Raw genomic sequence first — 20,852 nt, forward strand, 5'->3', positions numbered from 1 at the left:
GCAGATCCACCCCCATAGCTAATTCATTGAGTAAGAGATGTGTCTGTTTTTGATGTTACAAGAACTGATTTTGCTGCTCCAGCATTTTTACATGGAGGACCAAAGGGTTGGATATGTTTATTCACCTGTGCAATACATCGTGCAGTTCATTTAGAATTAGTAACTTCACCGTCAGCTGATTAGTTTTTGGGGTGCTTACATTGGTTTATATCAAGATGTGGTAGACTAAAAATTGCATATAGCGATAATGGCACAAATTTTGTAGATGCTAAGAATGCTTTTGGAAAATTTAACTGGGATATGATATCCAAACACAGTTTTGTTAAACGAATTGACTGGAATTTTAACCCACCTTCTGCTACATTGTGGGGAGGATGGTGGGAGAGGATATTAAGAATACTTAAAGATTTACTAAGAAAAACTCTAGGAAGATCATATTTACATATGATCTTCATATGAAATATGAAGAAAATGACCACAATATTATGTGATACAGAATATGTTTTAAACTCATGTTCTCTAACTTATTTATCAGAAGATACAAATGATTACGAGGTTTTGACTCCTATCATATTTTTACATGATCTCAAAGAATCAGATATATCAATTTAGATATACTTAATCAAATTGATATGAATAAACAACATAAAAGAAGACAACAGATTATGGACCATTTAAGAAAAAGATTTATAAAAGAATACCTAAGTCAATTAGTACTAAAAAGAAACACAAAAGAAAATAGAGTTGCATGTAGGCGATATTGTTCTAATTGGTGATGATAATTTTAAAAGAATTGATTGGTCATTGGATCAAATTGAAGAACTTTAAATTGAGGATGAGAAATTGTGGTTGAGATGGAACAAATCAAGTAGCTATTTTAAAAACTAAAAATGGAAAACTAAAGCGGGCTATTCAAAATGTTTAACCATTAGAAATTCACGAAAATGATAGTAATATTTGTGATTTTTGAGAAAAAGCAAGTGAAAACAAGGTTAAGAAAAAATAAAATGAAATTGATGTTATTAAATTAAATAAACCTGTAAACCAAGTAGATCATACTGTTAATAATTGTGATGAAAATAATATCGAAAATGCAGTGAAAACTCACTGAGGTTGAGTCGTTAACAAAACCAAAGTTTTATTATTGAATTTTGTACTTTTGTTTTAAGTATTTTTGAATTCATATTTTTTCAATTTAATTTTCTATTAATATACTATCATTTGTTATGTTGAGTCAAAGATCCAAGGTGGGAGTGTATGTAATAAATAGGTCATTTATTACCTATTATACATTGATTATTTTAAATGGCTTAAATTTGAATAGGTTAGTTGCTTAGTAATACATAAATAATTAATGACACATGTCAATGTTGATGTTTACAGTTGAGCAACCACATGAATAATTTTAGGGCTTTGAGTTTGTTATTGAGATATAAATCAAGTTTATGAATTTTATAATAAAGTTCTAATTATTTAGTTAGATTGACTTTCTGAGTTCGATTTATAATCACATTTTCTATTTCTCACACATTTTTTACCTGTTTTAACACTTTGGTTTCTCCTGCTCTTTAAAAGGGAGATTTCCATTTTAATTTTTAACTATAGTTTTGTATGAGTGTTAAATGTGATTTCAATCATCTTTGAAAAAATTATCCACCAATATTTATATTCTGTTTTGTTTTATAGTATTTTGCCTGGTCAGCATGGTTTAGTGTCTATAAAGTGTAATGCAACTGATTTTAATGAAATGTTATCGTTCATACAGCATAAAGTTAGAAAACAGGTTGATGTATATTTTGACTTTCATAAGCCTTTTGACAAGGTAGCTCATGATTCACTTTTGCAAAAACTTGCTAATTTTGGTATCAAAGTAGTTAAAGTTCTACGTTTTTGAGAGAAAACATTTAAAGTAAAGGTGTTGGGTAGGATTTCTAGTATGTGTACTAGAAACACATTGCTGGAGGTCACTTTGTAGCTTTCTGTACAGGTATTGATAGTTCAGCTTCTATTCAGGCAATACCATAGTTTAACTCTAATGGTTCCTACATGCTATTTCCCAAACCCCCATTTTATAACAGCAAATGCTAATCTGGTGATTCAATGAAATTATAAATTACTAATATACATACAACATAAACATAGAAAAGAGTTACCTGCAGATATAAATTCAATAAAATGAAACAAGAAATTTCTAAACTTGTAGAAAATTAAACATTTTAATTTTTTTAAACTGTTTTATAGTAATTTTTTTCATTAATTGATCGTTAATTTTATTATTAATACAGTTTTTTTCTGCTTCATAAAAATAAGTTTGCATATAACTGTTTCATGTAATATTAAAAGTTATAAATGCTTTTTTTCTGCTGCTTTGAATTATATTTAATTTAGAATCGATTTTTATCTTACATACTTTAATAACTTATCTCAGTATTTTACTTGTCCTAATTTTGTTTTTCTGCTTTGAGCTTGTTGAACAATGGAAGGATTTTCTTTAGTTTTCTTGATTTTTCTAGGCTTATGATTCCCAAAGTGGGTCATAATACCCTCTTGGATCCCCTAGAAAATTCAAGAGGTCTAATTTTCAACTGGGGAGAGGGACCACCCTCTCCCTATTGTATTCAATTCTATTACAATTACTGGTAATAATTGCAATAGAACTATCTGAAGAATAAGTTAAATATGATAATAATTTAGGTAATTTAAAAAATATTAAAATCAGCATTTCAGAAAATAAACTATTCGATTAAATGAAAAACAGAATTATTTTAATTTAGAGATATTTTCAGTCATAGGCTTATCTTATTAATAAAATAATGCACATATCATATCGTAAATGTATGATATATACATTATTTTATGGAACATTTTTACACCTACGTATGGTATGCTAACAGTAAAAAATTAAAATCCTTAATACACACTATCACTAATCATTACAATTAATTAAAGGGTGTAAATAGGTGAAAATTTCCTTAGTAGAATTCTTGAAAATGTTAACATGTGTGATTTTATTATATGTGCCTAGTTAGAGAATATTAATAAATTATGTCATGCTTCAGGAGTGGGGGGTGAAAAGGAAGTAAGTAAAATGACAACTGAGATGAAATGGATCGAGTGGGGAATAAAGTTGTTAATAATAAATAAATAGTCTATTTTATTTTTATTAACTGTTTTCTTAGATTAATTCTATTATTTTATTTTTTTAATAAGAAAGTACTTAGAAAATACTTTGTAGAAAATAAGAAAGTAAAGTTTATTTATTTATTTATTTTATTTTTTTTTTTTTAAACATTTTCCTCCGTCTACAGATTATGTTTAACAATTGAAATAGCCAAATAGTTTCAGATTATAAGTACAATTTTTGTCAGAGGTTTTGATTTTGATCTTGTGTTTTCAATTTACTTTGTAGAAAGATTACATTGTTGTGCTGCCCTTAACATTTGATAAAAAATCTGCTATAAAAATTTTTTAATAGGATTTTATATTATATATTTATCAAAAGATTTAAATGTAGGCTTAGTGAATAATAAAAAACAAGTAATGCTATACAAAGTAAAGTTAGAATTAAATGTAAAATAATGGCACTGGTGGAAATGAGGTATTAATAACAAAATGATCAGAGATTTACTACCCTTGAGATGTGGGTAATGGAACTTACACCAGTATAAACAATTTAGTCCTTGAAGTAAAAGAAGATTTTATTTGCTTCATTCTAAGATTAATGTTTCATTCTATTGGAAAATTACAAATCTTATTTTCCACCTTAAATTTATATTATTTTATTTGCAATAATTATTACTACCTAGATTGAAAATTTATTATACTCGATTAAATGTATTGCTATTCATTGCAGCACGATTTATTTTATCACTACAGGCTGATAGACAACAGTAAACCCCATAAAGTATCAACTCCAAGTTCATGAGATTGAATTTACTGAGCAAAACTAATTTTACAAGGAAATAATTTAAATTTACAAAATGTAACAATATGGTTGTATTTACATAATATCAGTCTACATCTGGTTAAAATATATAATATGTGGCAGCATATTATTAGAATATCTTGAGTATTTTCAACTGGTTTTATTAGAAAGCTTCCTTACTCATTACTAGAGGTTTAATAAATATGCAACACTTTTTCATTAAAAGTATTACATTAAGAAAGATAATGTATTATTTAAAATGCTAACTACTTTCAAAGTCTCTGTTTTTAGCTGGACTGATTATAAATATTTTATTTTAATACTTGCAACAATAAAACAAAATTTGCATAACCTTTTCATGCCTATAACAAATAATTTAAGATTAAATTTTTTTTTCATAATTCAATTAAAATAACAAATGGATAAATGTACAGTTACTTATTCAAGATTTAAACAGCTATATTATACTCATATGTAGCTATTGATAATTAATTCATTATTTTAGATGAAGTAAATTCATAAATTTTATCAAATTTAGATTACTTGAATAAATATTTTCTACAGTACATTAGTATCATCTGTATTTTAAGCATAAACAAACTTGCAAAAAATTGAAAAAAGATAATTTGAAAAAATTGTATAATAAAACCAGAAAATACACTCTAACTGCCTCTGCTACTAATACCAACCTAAAAAAATTAGGCTTTGAATTCTATTAATTAAATGCCATAAAAAATAAAATTAATGTTAATCATATTTAGATAAAATAATTTTAAAAAAAGATTGAATTATATTTTTAGAATCGCTATTAATAAACAATACAGAAAATACCCGAACCAAGTTTTGGTATAGAAAATATCCAAGTCTCTGCAAGTGCTGGAGGTTCCAGTATCAGTTTTTAGTCTATTACATAGACTGTTTCACGAGCTTCCTATCAAACTTTAAAAGTAGATTCCTCTTTTTAAAACAATGAATCGTTTTCACATGAACGTAGATCTAGAAACACTGTTTCTGAAGTAAAACACTGCAGTGTTGCATTTATGAAAGTAAATTGTAATTTAGCTATTATTTTACATTAGAATACAAAAAGTTCTTCTTGGTGTCATATCCTTAGAATATTTTTTTTTAGAAATTCTTATGAAATGTTGAAACATATACAAAAAATGTAACGTTTTAATATCTTTGTTAAAAAAAATTACAAAAACTCCGTAAAAATAATAAATGCTACAAATCTTAAGTAATAATTCTGAACAATTTTTTTGCAAAAAGAATCAAAAGTATACCCACGATCAGAGTTAATACATAGCACTTTGAGTAAAAACTCCATACTGAAAAATTATGTTGAATATTTGTCTGTTACTGATTTTATAATTGATTTAGTAATACAATATTTTGGCACTAGGGATGTTATAACAGTTCTTCTTAGTTTTAATAGCTTAGTATGTTTTATGGAATCTGTCCAATGATATATTGTATTTATTCATGGTTGGTAGTGATTGATAAGATCATGTTACTCTACTCTATTGGTTTTAATTGACAATTTAACTTTCAGTATAAAATTGAAAATGGATAAGAAATAATTTAATGAATGTGCAGTAATATTAGTTAAGTAGGCCCTTGTTCTTCAAAACTATTGAAAATATTACATTAGATATAGAAGGTAATAATGACCTATCATTACACAAATGAGGAATGTAAAGATATTCATTTTGTTTACGGTTAATGTTATGAAAGTGCTACATAAGCTGCTGAGAAATATCATCAGCAATTTTCTATCACAAAAATTTTAAATAACAGTGTGAAAATGACCGTTATCAGGTTTTATCATTGATTAATAGTTAAGCCTACTATCACTATTTACAGATAATTCTTATGATAACAGATTCTGTACATTAATAAATGGTCAACATTAATGGCACTGTATCTATATCATCCTCAACCTACTCAACATCATGAAGAAGGAAGTTATAATCAGCAATCGAATTATTATCAGTGATTAGTAGAAAATTTTATATTTTCTTGCAGATACGGTTCTCTATATAAAAAGCAATGTTTACATGTGATGGTAAAGCAATATAAGAACAGTAAGTTTTAAAACAATTATAATCCTCATGTTAAGTATTGAATTCGATTTTTAATAACTATGAACGCTTTATGAAAATATGAACTCTTTATCAGAGTTCATATTTTTAACAACAGCCATGGATAGTGGTGATTACATAAACTTTTTTCAAAGCAGGTTACTACAATTTGTAGAATATGTTCCACCAGTTAATTTTATGTAATAATAAAGAAATGTAAGTATTTCCAATATTATGTAGCTTTAATTTAACTCATCTTTAGCGCTCTGATATTCATCATCTGAATAGAATATTTCCTAACTAAAGGCTCAAGTGAACCATAATACACATTGCCAGCCAGATCATCTGATATCAATCCTCTTAATTTCTTTTTGTGGGAATGTGTAAAGGGTTGCCCAAAAGTGAAAGAATGTAAATCTTTTACATAGAATCATGTTTTCCAATGAAGAAATAAGAATAACCAAGAATGTTGGAGAATGTAGTTTCATCTATAACGCAAGAAACTGAAGTGCACTTTCAAGCTGATGGAAAACAATTAATTTAGAAGTGTTGATGTAAATATTAAATTTCTGAAGTAAATAATTCATTTATAAAATAATAATGTTGTTCGATTCATGAGTTTGCAAACATAGTATTTATTCAATAAATCATTATTTTTAAATATAGTATTTTAAATGTAGTATACAGCATTATTTTAAAAGGCTGAAAAATGAGGATTTTTTCAATGACCATAACTCAGAAATTGTTTCTTCAAAAATGTTTATGTAGCTTTTTTTTCATTACAATAATTAAAGAAGTATAGTTGAAAACTTAGAAAGAATCTCTTGGAACACTTTGAATAATGCTTGATTATTTATAAACGGTCTTATGAATCTGATGATTCATTACATAAATAGGGTCATATATGGCCATAAAGTGTGTAAATAGTAAATAGATTTTATGAGCAATAATACACGTAACATTACATTTATTTTATGTGAAGTAAAAACAGATTCCTATAAGTCAGGTAAAGATGATAAAAATTAAAAAAAAGAGAGAACAAAGATCTGTTTAAAAATTGATTTTATGTCTGTACTGAAGGCCTTGGTTTATGGATTTTAGAAGAAACCATTATTATAAAAAATCAGATTTATGTATAAAATGAGAAATTATTCAACAAACTACCAATAAAAACCATGAGTGAAAGTAGCTTAGTGTATTTGTTGATTATTTATTTGTTTAGTGGAAAAATATATAAATGAAAAAATTAATTAAAACCTCATCATATTCAAGCAGTTCTATTTTTTAAATTCTTTTCATAAAGAATAAAGAGAAATTTAAATAATAAAAATTAGTATATGTATTAAAAATAAATGATTGTATTATTCTATTAATAATAAAGAATAGTATTATTTAAAAGTTAATTGCAATTAATAGCTTTATTGTTAAACAAAATCTTAAATTAATACACTGTTACTATAAACATCTGTTACTTTTACCGTCAAACTTCAGTATCAAACCAGCGATATAAGTACTAACATCATAATTATTATTGCATAACACTACCATCATACACTCCATTTCATAACAGTTCATTATTACTGTACATTCAATTCAGTTGAAAAAAATAATTTTAAAATTAATGAGAAACCTTCACTGAAAACAATCTTAAGTACCAATACCATGTAACACTTTCATTGCAAGAGAAATAATAATATTTATAGTGTAAGTATATTCTTCAAGAAGATCACAAATCCTAAACTTAATATTAACTGTTAACATTCTGAAGATGTATATATATTATTATTAAAATAAATATAAATATATTATTAAAAATAAATGTGTATTATTCTGAAGAGTGTTTTTAGTCTGATGATTTTCTTTCCTTTTATTTATTTATTTTGTTTCTAGCTAATTTTCCTCAGAGAACTGACATAAAGTTGAACTTATTATTGAAATTTGTTGCAGCCTCTTTTGAGTTGCAGAGCCACACACACATAGACATAATTATCAAACTATCTGGCTATTACAGTTCAGTAACAAGTGATCCAATATTACTAATTAGACCAACAACAAAAATGTTGGTTTTAAATATGTTCCTTGAAAATAGATGTTTGAAGAACAACAGAAATTTCTAACAGAAATTGTAATTTCTTTCTTTCATTTTTAGTTTATTTTAATGTATTGCCATTATTGTCTGCATTATATAATTTTTTACTACTTACTGTTAATGGTGTCGTAGTGCACATTCATTGTTTGATTGTTATTTAGTTAATATCTTTTACTTTTTATTTATTTATTTTTTTTCTTTTAAAACTTATTTTTAAATAAGAGATGTGAGTATATTATGTATATTGTAGAGCAATTGTGAGAACATTAAAAAATTAACTATATCTTTATCATTATCTTAATTAGGTTTAATTTTTTACTCTCTGTCTCATAGTTTCAATAATGTTGTACTTCATTTTTTGTGGAAGTCATTATGAGGTAACATAAATAGTCCTAAAATAATTATATAAAATAGGATCTAAAGTGAGTGAATTGATTAACAACTAAATTATTACACTACTTAAGGAAGATAATTAATGACATCCATGTTTTTACAGAAATATTTTTTTTCTGTGTACATGTAAAAAGAATAAATATGCAAATTTGTAATAAAATTTACTCTTTTGTTGAAGAAAAAGGGACTGACTGGCTCAAAATATTTAACACTATTCATGCTGGTGGCAAGGATTATTTATTTTTTACTGTATGCTAGAGTTAATTTCAGATAACCCTTCATTTCATGGTTATCATCTAATCAATCTATTTTATTTATTATTTGATTTGTGCCAGAAATCAAGTTGGGTAAGCTGAGACAAAGTATGATATTAAACAATCTGAATTTGTTATAAATAAAAAACTGTATTAGAAAATGTTAAATATAGAAATAGCAGTTTATAACTTAATTGTATCATATATTCATTTTACTAACCCGCCAGGTTTGTCTAGTCATTAAACTTGTCATTGCAAAATCATCTGATTTTTGAAGTCAAGAACCAAGAGTTCTAAGGTTTAAGTCCTTGTAAAGTCAGTTGCTTTTATATGGATTTGAATGCTAGACTGTAGATGCCATTAACTGTGGTTACTCAATTAACCATACATCTCAGGAGTGGTTGATCCGAGTGTGTTCCAGGCTACATGTTTACCAGTACATTTACACTTACATTGCTCAAAATTTGCAGCCATCTGGCAAGCTGGTAGCAATAATTGTATTTGCCTGTACACATACCCTGACCCAACAGTAACTGGAAAACTGGTTGGAGAAAACAAAACTCATTTTACTGTATATTTATATTGTTGCAGTTCACCTATATAAATATAAATACAAAAGCTCTCAGTGACTTCTTATTACTAATTCTATTACTTTCTGGAGAAATAGAAATATCTGAAATTTGGAGCTTCTATTCCTAATAGGAAATTTAGGAAATGTAAGGAAAAATTATTTTGACTAACAGTGTTTAAATATTTAAATTAATTAGAGGATTGAAAATGGGTATTGAAACTATAAGTGAAAGAGACTTAAGGCTGGCAGGTAAGTTCCTTTTAGATAGTAGGTTTTTCACTATTTCCTAAGAAGGTAAAATGATATAAGGAAAAGCCCTCACTACTTTATTCTTTACTAGTTCTCTTTTTCCCTGAAAAAGCTAAAATTTATCACTGTTACTCACAAGAGAGTCTCCAGAAAAAGCATGTAAAAGTTATTTCCATTAATGTCCCAAGCACTGTCAAAAACTCTAAGAGTTAGAAATTTAAAAGTGGCCTATATATTTCATTATTCTTTAAAAATAATTTATCATGCTCCGGTTAAAAAAATCATTGGAATTTGTGAAAATATTTACAATAATATTCAGAATTATATTTACTCTAATTTTAGGTCTTAATACAATCCCTGCAAGTGTTAAATGTGATTAAAGTTACACTACACAATCAATCTCATTATACTTAACAGTAACAAAAAGCTTATTATTCGCTCCTGTAAATCGTAACAATGGAAATATAATCACAGGTTTCCCTTACAAATCATTCCTAAAAGAAAGAAGCTGGATTAAGGACGGATTTCAAAGTTCCTAATTTTTTAAAAATTTAATTGTGATAGTAAAAGGGTTCAGAAATTTTAAGCACTCATGAATGAATTTTTTATTTTGATTTTCAGACATAGAAAGTAGTGTTTAGGCTTATGCAAAAATATACATAAGTAAGGTAAAAATAGAGAATAAAAAACAACAATGTAGGATATTTAAGTAACAAGAAAATTACACTACTTAAAAAAAGCAAAAGGAATTTTGCAAAAGTAGTTTTATTTTTCACCATTCAGCTGTAAAATTAATGGGTAACATACAGATGGCTAGAAGTGTCATGAATTTGAACAACCATAAAGAATAGATGAGTGGCAGTAGGAAGATGACATGTAGGAAAGTAGGGGAAAGAGTAATGAATGGGAAAACAATGCAGTGATTAGTTCTGTGCACAATCATTGAGTGTGAAATCTAAAGCAAGAATGAAACAAAACAAACACAGATTTTCTAATTCTTATGAATATTTTTAAAACATCATTAGAAAAAAATGTTCTATGCAATTTACTAACTACAATATTCTATCAAAATTTATTTTGTGATTTCCCTTTAAACTATTTGTCAGAGGATGATACTATGAAGACTTATATTTCAAAAGTATTAGAAATATTTAAAAAACATAATTATTTATAACTATGAACCTCTGAAACAAAAAACGGGCCAAAACAAATGAATACAACATTTTAATAATTTACTTCAAAATGTTTTCAGAAATTCTTGTAATCATTTTTAGCATTAGACCATCTGATGTGAGTCCATCTTCTGTTACTTACTGAAAATAATCATTACAACAATACAAAATTATTGTATTTTGACAAACATGTTATGTATTAATCATACATATTTTTCATACACGGAATTTCAACTTGACTTTAGAACAGCATCTCTTAACCTGAGAGTCGCAATCCACACAGGTGTCACGACCCTCAGGTTAAATTAGCCTTCAACTTTACATGTAAACAATAATGTAATCATTTTATGAGAAAAAATCTTTTATAACAAAAGTTTTATCTACATTTAAAAGTACACATGTAAAGAAAATAAATTAACAAGGGGTTATGTTTGTTTTTCATTTAAAAGTTTCTCCATACATGGATCTATGTTAAAAACACACAAAAGCAAATTGTTTTCAAGGCACAAAAGATGATTCTTATATTTAGTTTTTAGCGCAACCATAGATGAAAACCCTTTTCACAAAGGTAAGATGTTCGCGAAAGGGATTAATATTTTCAATGCTTCTGTGACTAAATTTCCATATTCACTTCGACAAGTAAGCCAAAACATAAATGAATCTTCAGATGTGAATTATAGTAGTAATGTTTAATTGGTAGGCATCTCGATGAGCTGGTTGTGAACCTCAGCTATGACTTAGTAGCTGCAACAATCAATGATTTCACTAAATGGATTCAGTACCCAATTCTTTGAGAATTCATTTTTATCTTCCACGAAATACTCTGCCAACTGAATTTTTAGCACACATAAATGCATCTTCATGCTATCTAAACTGTGATAAATAATAGTTCTTCTTTTTTCAAACTTTTCTTAACATAATCAGAAGTGGGTGGAAACATACAAAATTTTTGTTTTGAAGGCAAATTATCCAGATATCAAGCTTCTTAATAAAAGTATGAAATTTGTCTGTCATTAACAAAATGTTTTTATCACATCCTTGCAAAATCACATTCAAGTCGTTTAAATGCAAAAAAACACCAGCTAAGTAAGCCAAAAGGAATGTATAGTCATTATTCTGTAAAAATATTGAGAATGGCATTTGTTTATCCTGGAAAAAGATTATTAATTCATCTTGCAATTCCAATAACTGGATTAACACTTTCTCCCCGTGATAACCATCTGACTTCTGTACAAAAAAGAAGATTTTTTCTTTTCAACTATTTTATTGCATAGTTTAGCAAACAACCTATTCTGAAATGGTTGATTTTCAATAAAACTAACAATTTTTACAGCTTTACAAAGAATTTGTTTGAGATTTTCCAGCATATTTTTTGTGGACGAACATGTCTGTGAAGGAAGCAGTGCATCCCCTGTCCTTGGTATAAGGCAATCTTTTAATTTTTTTGAAAAATCCACTGTTCTTGCATCATCACTATATACTGCAATATATTTTGTCCAATCTATGTTGTAGTTTTTAGTAGCTTTATAAAACACATCAAAAAGATATTGTCCTGTTGCATGACCAGGTACTGATTTCCAAAACAACATTTTTTTTTTTTGATTGATCTTACCTAATGCATTCATATCTCACAAAACATAAGAACTGAGAAATGTTTGCCACATCTGTTGATTGATCAAACTGAATACTAAAAATTAAAATAAAATCAAAATTAAAATATTATTCATGAACATCGGCAGCTATCACCTTGATACTGTCGTTAAAAGTAAATTTTTTTTCTATTTTTTTGCTTCTTCCTATTGAAACACTCATCATATCAATTACAGCAGACAATATGAAGCTTTCTGCGATTGTATGGGGTTTGGACATCTTACCTACTCACAGTGCTATGAGATAAGATACTTCAAGTGTATTTTTATCAGTATGGCTTGATTTACAAATAGAAGCTTGTTGATTTCTCAAGGTACATAATTTTCTTTTGAAAAATTCCAAGGGTTTGCTTTTATGATCCAGATATTTAGTTTTCAAGTGCCAAATTAATTTTGATGGCTTCATGCTTTCATCAGAGAGGACTTGAAAAGAAACAATGCAGTGTGGCTATCCATCCAATGAGGTACACCATCATAATTTAAATAACTATTTTTGTACAATCTTGTCTTTTTACTAACTGATTCATGGATGTAGATGGCTCACTTCAATTTTTCACAAATTTATTCATTTTACATAATAATCTAATAGAAGAAAAACAAACCGTTTGACCGCACAGTGAAAACCCAAAACCCAATTATTATTATTTTCAATGAAACTTCACTTTTAAAAACTTAGGCACCAGACGCATGCTTTGCATTCAAAACAAAATTGACATTGTGCACAATGTTCTTATGCCTTTTTTATACTGCTGAGAGCATGATTGTTCAAACATTCATGTGCATATTCGAACATGATGCTCTCACAGTGAATATTATGCAAGCAGACTAAATTACACATCGAGTTGGAACCTGTAAATTGTTCACATTTATACACTTTGTGCATGCATATTCATACCTGTTGCTATTAATGTAGCTAAATAATTTTAACAGGTTTCATTGGGTTGGGGTTAGGGGTCACAAAATATTTATTTTATATTTTGTTTTTTTTCTTTTTGGGGATCGTGGAGCTAAAAAGGTTGAGAATCACTGCTCTAGAAATTTCATACTAATCTGTAGGTATAGAAAGTTTTCTTGAGTTCATTAAGGGGAAAGAAATATACCAAGGAAGGGTAAAAATTCAGTATTTGGCTGTTTGAAGATTAGGTGTTACTAGTTGTGTATGGTTATAAATTCTATAAAAAAATAACTTCAAATTAAGTTAAATAATAACTTTTAATATTAACTTCAGCAAAAAAAAAAAAATGGTATCAAGAATTTTGCATAAAACCTTAGGTAATAAGAAATAAACCTATTGTCAACTTCGCTATTCTCTTTTTCTCTATCACTGAATTCTGACCAAACCATTATAATGTTTTTCATGTTTATCTGTTCTTGTTTTCTTTTGTATTGTTAGTTTTCTTCTTTTCATTAATAACAGGTTTTTTTTTTTGAAGTTTTAGAAGCATCAACTGCTGTGGTCATTAGCCATATCAAAAAGAAAAAAAAAGAAAAATTTCTTTCCCTTCTTGTTAAAAACACTTGCAACATATAGTCAGCAGACTAGTCTTGCCATAACAGATCACCCAGAAATAGACTTGTCAAGGAGTACTAAAAAACTCCAAATGAAACACAACATGACAAGGGTTAAAGGGCCCTTGCCACTTAAAAAAATTTTTTAAATAATGCACTAAAAACACTTAAAAAAGGCTTATTCCATTTCTAACAAAATTTTGCCAACACTGAACCAGTGAAAATGTTGACAATTTCACTCTCTCGTTTTCTTTTCTGTTTACCTTCTGCAACCACTGTAAGGTATTACTTACAGTAATAGAGGATGAATGAGGATGATATGTATGAATGTAAATGACGTGTAGTCTTGTACAGTTTCAGGTCGACTATTCCTGAGATGTGCGGTTAATTGAAACCCAACCACCAAAGAACACCAGTATCCAAGATCTAGTATTGTCACTGTCAAACCAAAGAGATTAAACATTTCTTTAAGTAAAATTCTTCAAGAGTTCATAGAAACCTATCTCAATCATTATTTCTATCGCCTAGGTTTTTCCTTAGGCCATCCATCCTTTTTCCATCTTTCTGAAGGCCTTGATGTCATGCTTCGGGGTATCAGATCTCAGTGATGGATTCTCCTGATCCTCAACAGTGAATCACAGTGGATCTCCTGCTGCTGGTGTCAGATAACACCGGCATGGATGGTGTGGTCAGCAGTACATCAGAATAGAGGCTCGATGCAATCCCTGCTAGAGCTTGTGGGACTGCCAAAATGCTCGCCCTCTTGTTCAAAGACCTCTGTGCTTTCGGAAGCTCCATTATTGGTTTTTCAAAATCTTCCTTTTCCAAAATCTTTACTTCTGGTTTTACAGGTCCCAGAGTGGGGATTTTCTTGATCTATATTTAGCATCAGTCTTTGTCATTTTGGTTTTGCTTTTCTTCGCCTTTTGCCTGGTTTTGCCTGGACGGTTCATTCCTTAGTTGCGTAAAAATCTTTTGTGTAGAAACAACCGCTTCTTTCTTCATCAGCTTTGAATTACAATTTCTGATTAGTGGACTCTTCAATTTGTGATCGATGATACACTCGACCATGCTTGCACTATTGCTGCCAGTTCAGAAATTTCATCCTTTGGTTTAAAAGAAGCTGCAGAAGTCACAGCAATCTGATCACAGGATGTAAGATTTGCTGATCTGCTAAGCACAATTTTTCTGGCTTTGAAGTAGCATTTTTGAAGTGCCGTTTCGAAGTTTAGACCTTTTGAATTGTTTTAACCTCCTGTATTGCTACTTCCTCCTTATAGATCGGACGATTTCACGATCTAGCAGAATGATGTCCATGGCAGTTAATACAAACTAGCGGATCTTTGCAGGGGTCATCTGGATGTAATGGATCACCATAGGGACAGATCTGTTTCCTTGTGCATCTCGCTGCGGTACGTCCTGACACGGTATGTTCTGACATCCAAAACATCTAAGTGGAGTCAGGATGAAATGACAGACATCCATTATATAAAAGCCGGCATTTATTTTCTCAAGACACTTAGGTTTGTTAAATGTTAAAACATGCGATGCGGAGGGTACAACTTCTCCGTTACGTCGGGTGTTAACGTCGACATACAACAACTACTTGTTCCTGAAGCTCCTTGACGATCTCTTCTTCTGTGCAGAAGGTCCCTGCAGACAACAACTTCCTTGGAGGTATTTACTGTACCATGCGGTACAACCTCAACATTGATGAGTCCTGTCTTCGTAGCTTTCATTAGCCGTGACGACGTAGGTCATTGACGGTCTCCACAAATAAGCCCATAGCTGTCTCCCAAGTTTCTTTTATAGTTCCTCCTGCAGCTTCCATGATCCCATGAGCAATCACAAAAGAACTAACTTTAGAAAAATCCCCTTCTTTCTTCTTATGAACAGATACTTTGGATTTGGTTCAAATATCATACATCAAAACTTTATTCGGATGTTCTTCTGTGGCTCACTGAACTCGACGACGATCTTCCTCCTGGAAGAGGGTTTTACGTGAACCCTCTGCCAAGGAAGATGCGGATGTTGATGCTTCCATAAACTATATTTTCATCAGTCAATTAGTCATAAGGTGCAGGCGGAGAGGCGGTGGGATATGCACTGAATCATTTATCCTACCTGGGTTCCCCCCAGTCAGCTGCCTCCCACAAATTTAACCCAGGGAGTCAGGTACTTCCTGACCCACGATACCAACATCCCGGGGCTCTCATGTAACAGTAAGAGCTCTGATATCCTTACTCATAGGACAATCCCTGCCACGGGCCGAAGTGACTGACTCACACTGAATGGCACAAGACTTCGGCAGAGGTAAGCTCACAGCAGCCCACCCTCAACCCGGAAAGAGGGATGAGTACTTCCCGTCTGCATAGCACCCATCATCGGCAAAACTAGATTATGGTTATGCCACCCAACCCCGCCGCAAACAGCGGAACGGAGAAGGACAACCACAACCACCTAGGGCGGCTCGGGACTTTAAATCCAGTACTCTACAGACAGCTCCTGAATCCCACCGGGTTGGTCTTGTGGTGAACGCGTCTTCCCAAAGACGCTGATTTGGAAGTCGAGAGTTCCAGCGTTCAAGTCGTAGTAAAGCCAGTTATTTTTACACGGATTTGAATACTAGATCTTGAATACCGGTGTTCTTTGGTGGTTGGGTTTCAATTAACCACACATCTCAGGAATGGTCAAACTGAGAATGTACAAGACTACACTTCATTTACACTCATACATATCATCCTCATTCATCCTCTGAAGAATTATCTAAATGGCAGTTACCAGAGGCTAAATAGGAAAAAAAGAAGAAGACAGCTCCTGAGCAAGACAATTGCCCTGTTGGCCAACATAAGTAAATATGACAAAGTACCATGTCGGTGCCCGTCCCGGACATGTGCGTAAATGCAGTGACGTGTAATTGGATTTATCCGGGATTACTATTATTATTTCGAGTTTCATAGGATCGATTATAAGAAAAGAGAAAAAGACCTGGATTGATGAGGAACGGTTGAACCAGGGCGAAATAAGTAAGCAAAAGCAGCAGGTACCTGAGAAGTCAAATCTAGGGACACTATTCTGACGTGAAGCGGTAAGCGGTTACAGGATGGATTAATTGTCTGCGAACAGAGATAAGGTTTTTAGTGCGTGGGAGTCCCACACACTAGGGAACAATGTCATTATTTCCCTGATGATGCATAACACATTTTTTCTATAATATAGAAAAAAAAGAAAAAAAATTATAAGAAAATTACTTATGTAATGAAGTCTTCATAAAAAAATTTGATGTGGACACCCCACATGACTTCCTTGCACGCCTTTTAAATTGCACATAGACTTTTTTTTGAAATGAAAAGTACATAAAATTTTATTTCATTAAAAACTTTTGTTATTGTTTCAATTTTTTTTTTTTTGTATTGTTATAATTGAATTATTATTATTTATAGTTAAGTTTTTTACAATCACAGGTTAATAATTATTAATAAATCAATATACTTAAATTAAAAAAGGAGATGAAGTCTGATTCAAACCAATGTGACTTCCCCTTCTAAGATCCAAATATTTCATTAATTAAAATTTCATTCGACTATAACTCTGCAACCAATGAAAATAAGTACCACTTATGTACATCGTTGAAAAGCTCTCAATGATGGTTTATTACTGCAGTTAAGAAAAAGTCCAAAATCCAAATTTTTTTTGGATTTTAGGCTTTTTAGGACACTTTTGGTTCAGTCGATTGCAATCAAAAGGGGAGGTGCACAACTAGATGTTACAGCAGTCCTAAATACAAAATTTCAACATCCTACTGGTAATTGTTTTTGAGTTATGCAAGATAAATACGTACATACAGATGTCATGCTGAAACTAGTCAAAATATATTCTCGGATGGTCAAAATGAATAGTTCTGTTGAAATCTGAAAACTAAAAACTAAATTTTTTGCAATCACAATACTTCCTTTACTTTGTGCACGTAAAAAACTTTCATCTAACAGTAAAGTAAAGAATAAAGACAAGTTTTCTGTACATTATTTTGATTTTTTTATATAAAATATTGAATTATAATTATCAGGAATTTTTCAGATTAAAACCACATCAAATGCAGCTCTCACTAACTCTCTATCTCTCTCTCTACAATAATTATGTTAAAATACACAAAAAAAAAGAAGAGTACTTACAATTAATTTCTTTAAAAGCACTGTTGTTGATGCCCGTTGTTGCCTTATTAATCTTGATAATCTTTCAGTTCGCTGAAAACAAGTTAGCGGTAAAGATTGAGTAGCATGCAATGAGGTCCGTGATGAAGAAAATGATTGTTTCACAGTAGATAAAGGTAATGCTCTGGCAAGCATAGTTTCCTGACTACTACTGGAAACATAATGCCGTGACTGATTCATAAGATCACCAATACTGCCTGTACTTATGCAATTTCCTCGAGCATTTAAACCTGGTACACATATTGAAATACACGCATTCATTCCAGTTACTCCTTCCAGCTTTATTATCTCCTAAAAAGCACTATAGCTACACTGAATAGTTGAAAACCAATTCCTAGGTTCATTAGTATTTCAAAATTTAATGTTTTCTTATTCCAGAACATAATCATAAAGTTGATAAGAAAAATGATAGGGTTTTGTAAAAAACTGAACAAAATAAACATAGTTTTAAAAAAGCCTATATCATAATACAATAAAAGAAAAAAGAAAAGGTAATTTAATTAAAATTAAGGTAATGTTTCCTACAATTTAGCACTTTTTGTCCTGACTGATTTTGGCACACTTTTATTTATCTGACAGAAAAACTAGACTTGTAATTCAATAATTGAAAATAATACATATATAAAAAAATAACACTATATCAAGATTTGAGAAAATCAGTTGTACATCGATTTGATTGTTGATGGCACAGAATTCAGCGAATACAACACTATTTCAAAAAAAGTGTAAAAAATATCTTTCCAGTAATAATTTAACTACAGTGTGCAACACAAAAGAAAAAAGCTTGTCCAAAAACTGTAACTCAATAAGAGTTACTGATGTGTTTATTAATTACAATCCATCAACAGAATAATTGCTGGGAGGCAGCATCAAGACACTAATTGATGCTTTAACACCCCTGACTAGTAGTCTTAAAATATCTGGTCTGCCTTGCTTTGTACTATCAGTTTTTCCTTCAGAAAATACAAACACTTTGAATCATACTGAAAGGTGATTAAAATGAAATGCAATAATCAATAGTTAATTACAAAACCAATATTAAAAAGTAAAATAAATGACTATGAAATAAAACACCAAAATAAGGTACAAAATTCCACAAAAACATGAGTGAAATACTGTTTCTTTTTATTAATATTAGCCAGGAAATAATAGGGTTAATAGTTTAGAGTTAGTATACATACAGTAATTCCACTTTACAATTTTATTATAAATGATCAAAATTAAATGAAAACATTTCTCTGTAAAGAGGATATTAATATGATAGTAATTTTTTAATTAGCTATTAGTATTAGTTTTAAATATTTAATAAAGCCATGCTTATTTCTAACAGATATTTATTGAATTAGTTTTGTATGTATTATGTTTTACACATTTAAAATCAGGTGTATTTGTAATCAGAATTTAATGTTTGTACTGATCAATTAAAATTAAATTATACATTAATAGAATAAATAAAATAAAAATTAATAGACATTAATTTATTTTTTCTATAAACTGCAATTATGTGCAATTAAACTGCAATTATATGTGAGCTGATGGGAATCGCATGTAATTAAATTAGGACAGCCATGGCCAAGAATAATAATTATTCATGGCACGTAAAGTGAGAAATGATATGGTCTCCCACTGCTTTCTTCACTGAACCAGACAAACTCTAACAGAAACTGACTATATATTAAATACCATCACTTTAAGGAAACAATTCTAATTCATGCTTCTTTTTTTAAATGCTTGACGTAAATCACCGCAAATGAGATTCCAGGGCAGGTAGAGTAATGCAAATATATATATTCTTCTAAATATGTTAGGGATTTAATAGCTTTGTAAGAAAAAACATACTATTTATAAAAAATAAGATAAAAAAAAGAAGGTTCAGAAAACAAAATGATTAAATCTAAAGATTTTAGGGTCACTTATATAATGTAAAAGTAAATTGTTTCTGTTATGAGTCATATATTTTTGCAAACAAATTTATTTTTAATTAAATTGACATTTTTTCTTACAAAGAATGTCAGTTACAACTTTTTTTATGCTGATTTTTAACATTTTTAACCTATCTTTATTTTTGTATGAAATGAAATTAAAATAACTCAATAAATTATGATTATTCACATAAAGAAAAAACCATCAACATAATGGCTGTTACGGTAAAAATTTATTTAAATATTTATGAAAAAATTCTAACCAGAAAAAAATACATTGTTATTCTTTAGAGTAGCTGTAGGAGTAGCTGGAATGGAGCCTGTAGTGATAGTTGGAGTACGATGCTGTTCATAAAACCGATCTAAATCTGTCAAACTGGATCCTCTTCTATATCTGCTTCTAGCATCATCAGGTTGTTCAGGTGACCTTGTATCCGCATCCCATTGGTTTGTTTTTAGTGCACAAAGCCCTGCTTTAAGTGAAAAAAGTAATGCATGTTCTGAAGTACAGCGATCTAATTCATCCATTTTTATTAAATTTTATAGAGATTCACTTAATAAAATTTTTCTCAATTGTTTGTGTTTGAATACTGTAATAGATTGTATTTAAAGTGTATATTATTTTATAACTTTAATTAACACTACCACTCTCTTTTTCTTTACCACTGTCACAACACTACGAATATCAGAATTCCAGATCGATATGAATTAATATTATTAGAAATTTACATTAATATGATTTGACAATTCAAATATAACTTAGAATATAGTGCCCTGAAATTATTATTTTTTAAAAATTCAAACTAATAATAAAAATTTATAAAATA

The 20,852-nt window shown here is 29.5% G+C and overlaps 2 protein-coding genes across 4 annotated transcripts in view; both read right to left on the reverse strand.

Annotated features, from left to right (window-relative positions):
• The window catches only part of unc-13, a 915,368-nt gene that overhangs the window by 832,423 nt on the left and 62,093 nt on the right, over positions 1–20,852 (reverse strand). The gene's annotated exons all lie outside the window — the stretch shown is intronic.
• On the reverse strand, positions 17,053–20,668 carry LOC142318520 (uncharacterized). Its single transcript, XM_075355084.1, has 3 exons — positions 20,289–20,668; positions 18,065–18,333; positions 17,053–17,100 (listed from the first exon to the last, which is right to left on the reverse strand). The coding sequence occupies exons 1-3, from the start codon at positions 20,551–20,553 to the stop codon at positions 17,053–17,055; spliced, it is 582 nt and encodes a 193-aa protein (XP_075211199.1). The 5' UTR covers positions 20,554–20,668.

The sequence above is a fragment of the Lycorma delicatula genome, chromosome 1 (genome assembly GCF_047948215.1).
Source record: "Lycorma delicatula isolate Av1 chromosome 1, ASM4794821v1, whole genome shotgun sequence".
NCBI classification, from domain to species: Eukaryota; Metazoa; Arthropoda; class Insecta; order Hemiptera; family Fulgoridae; genus Lycorma; species Lycorma delicatula.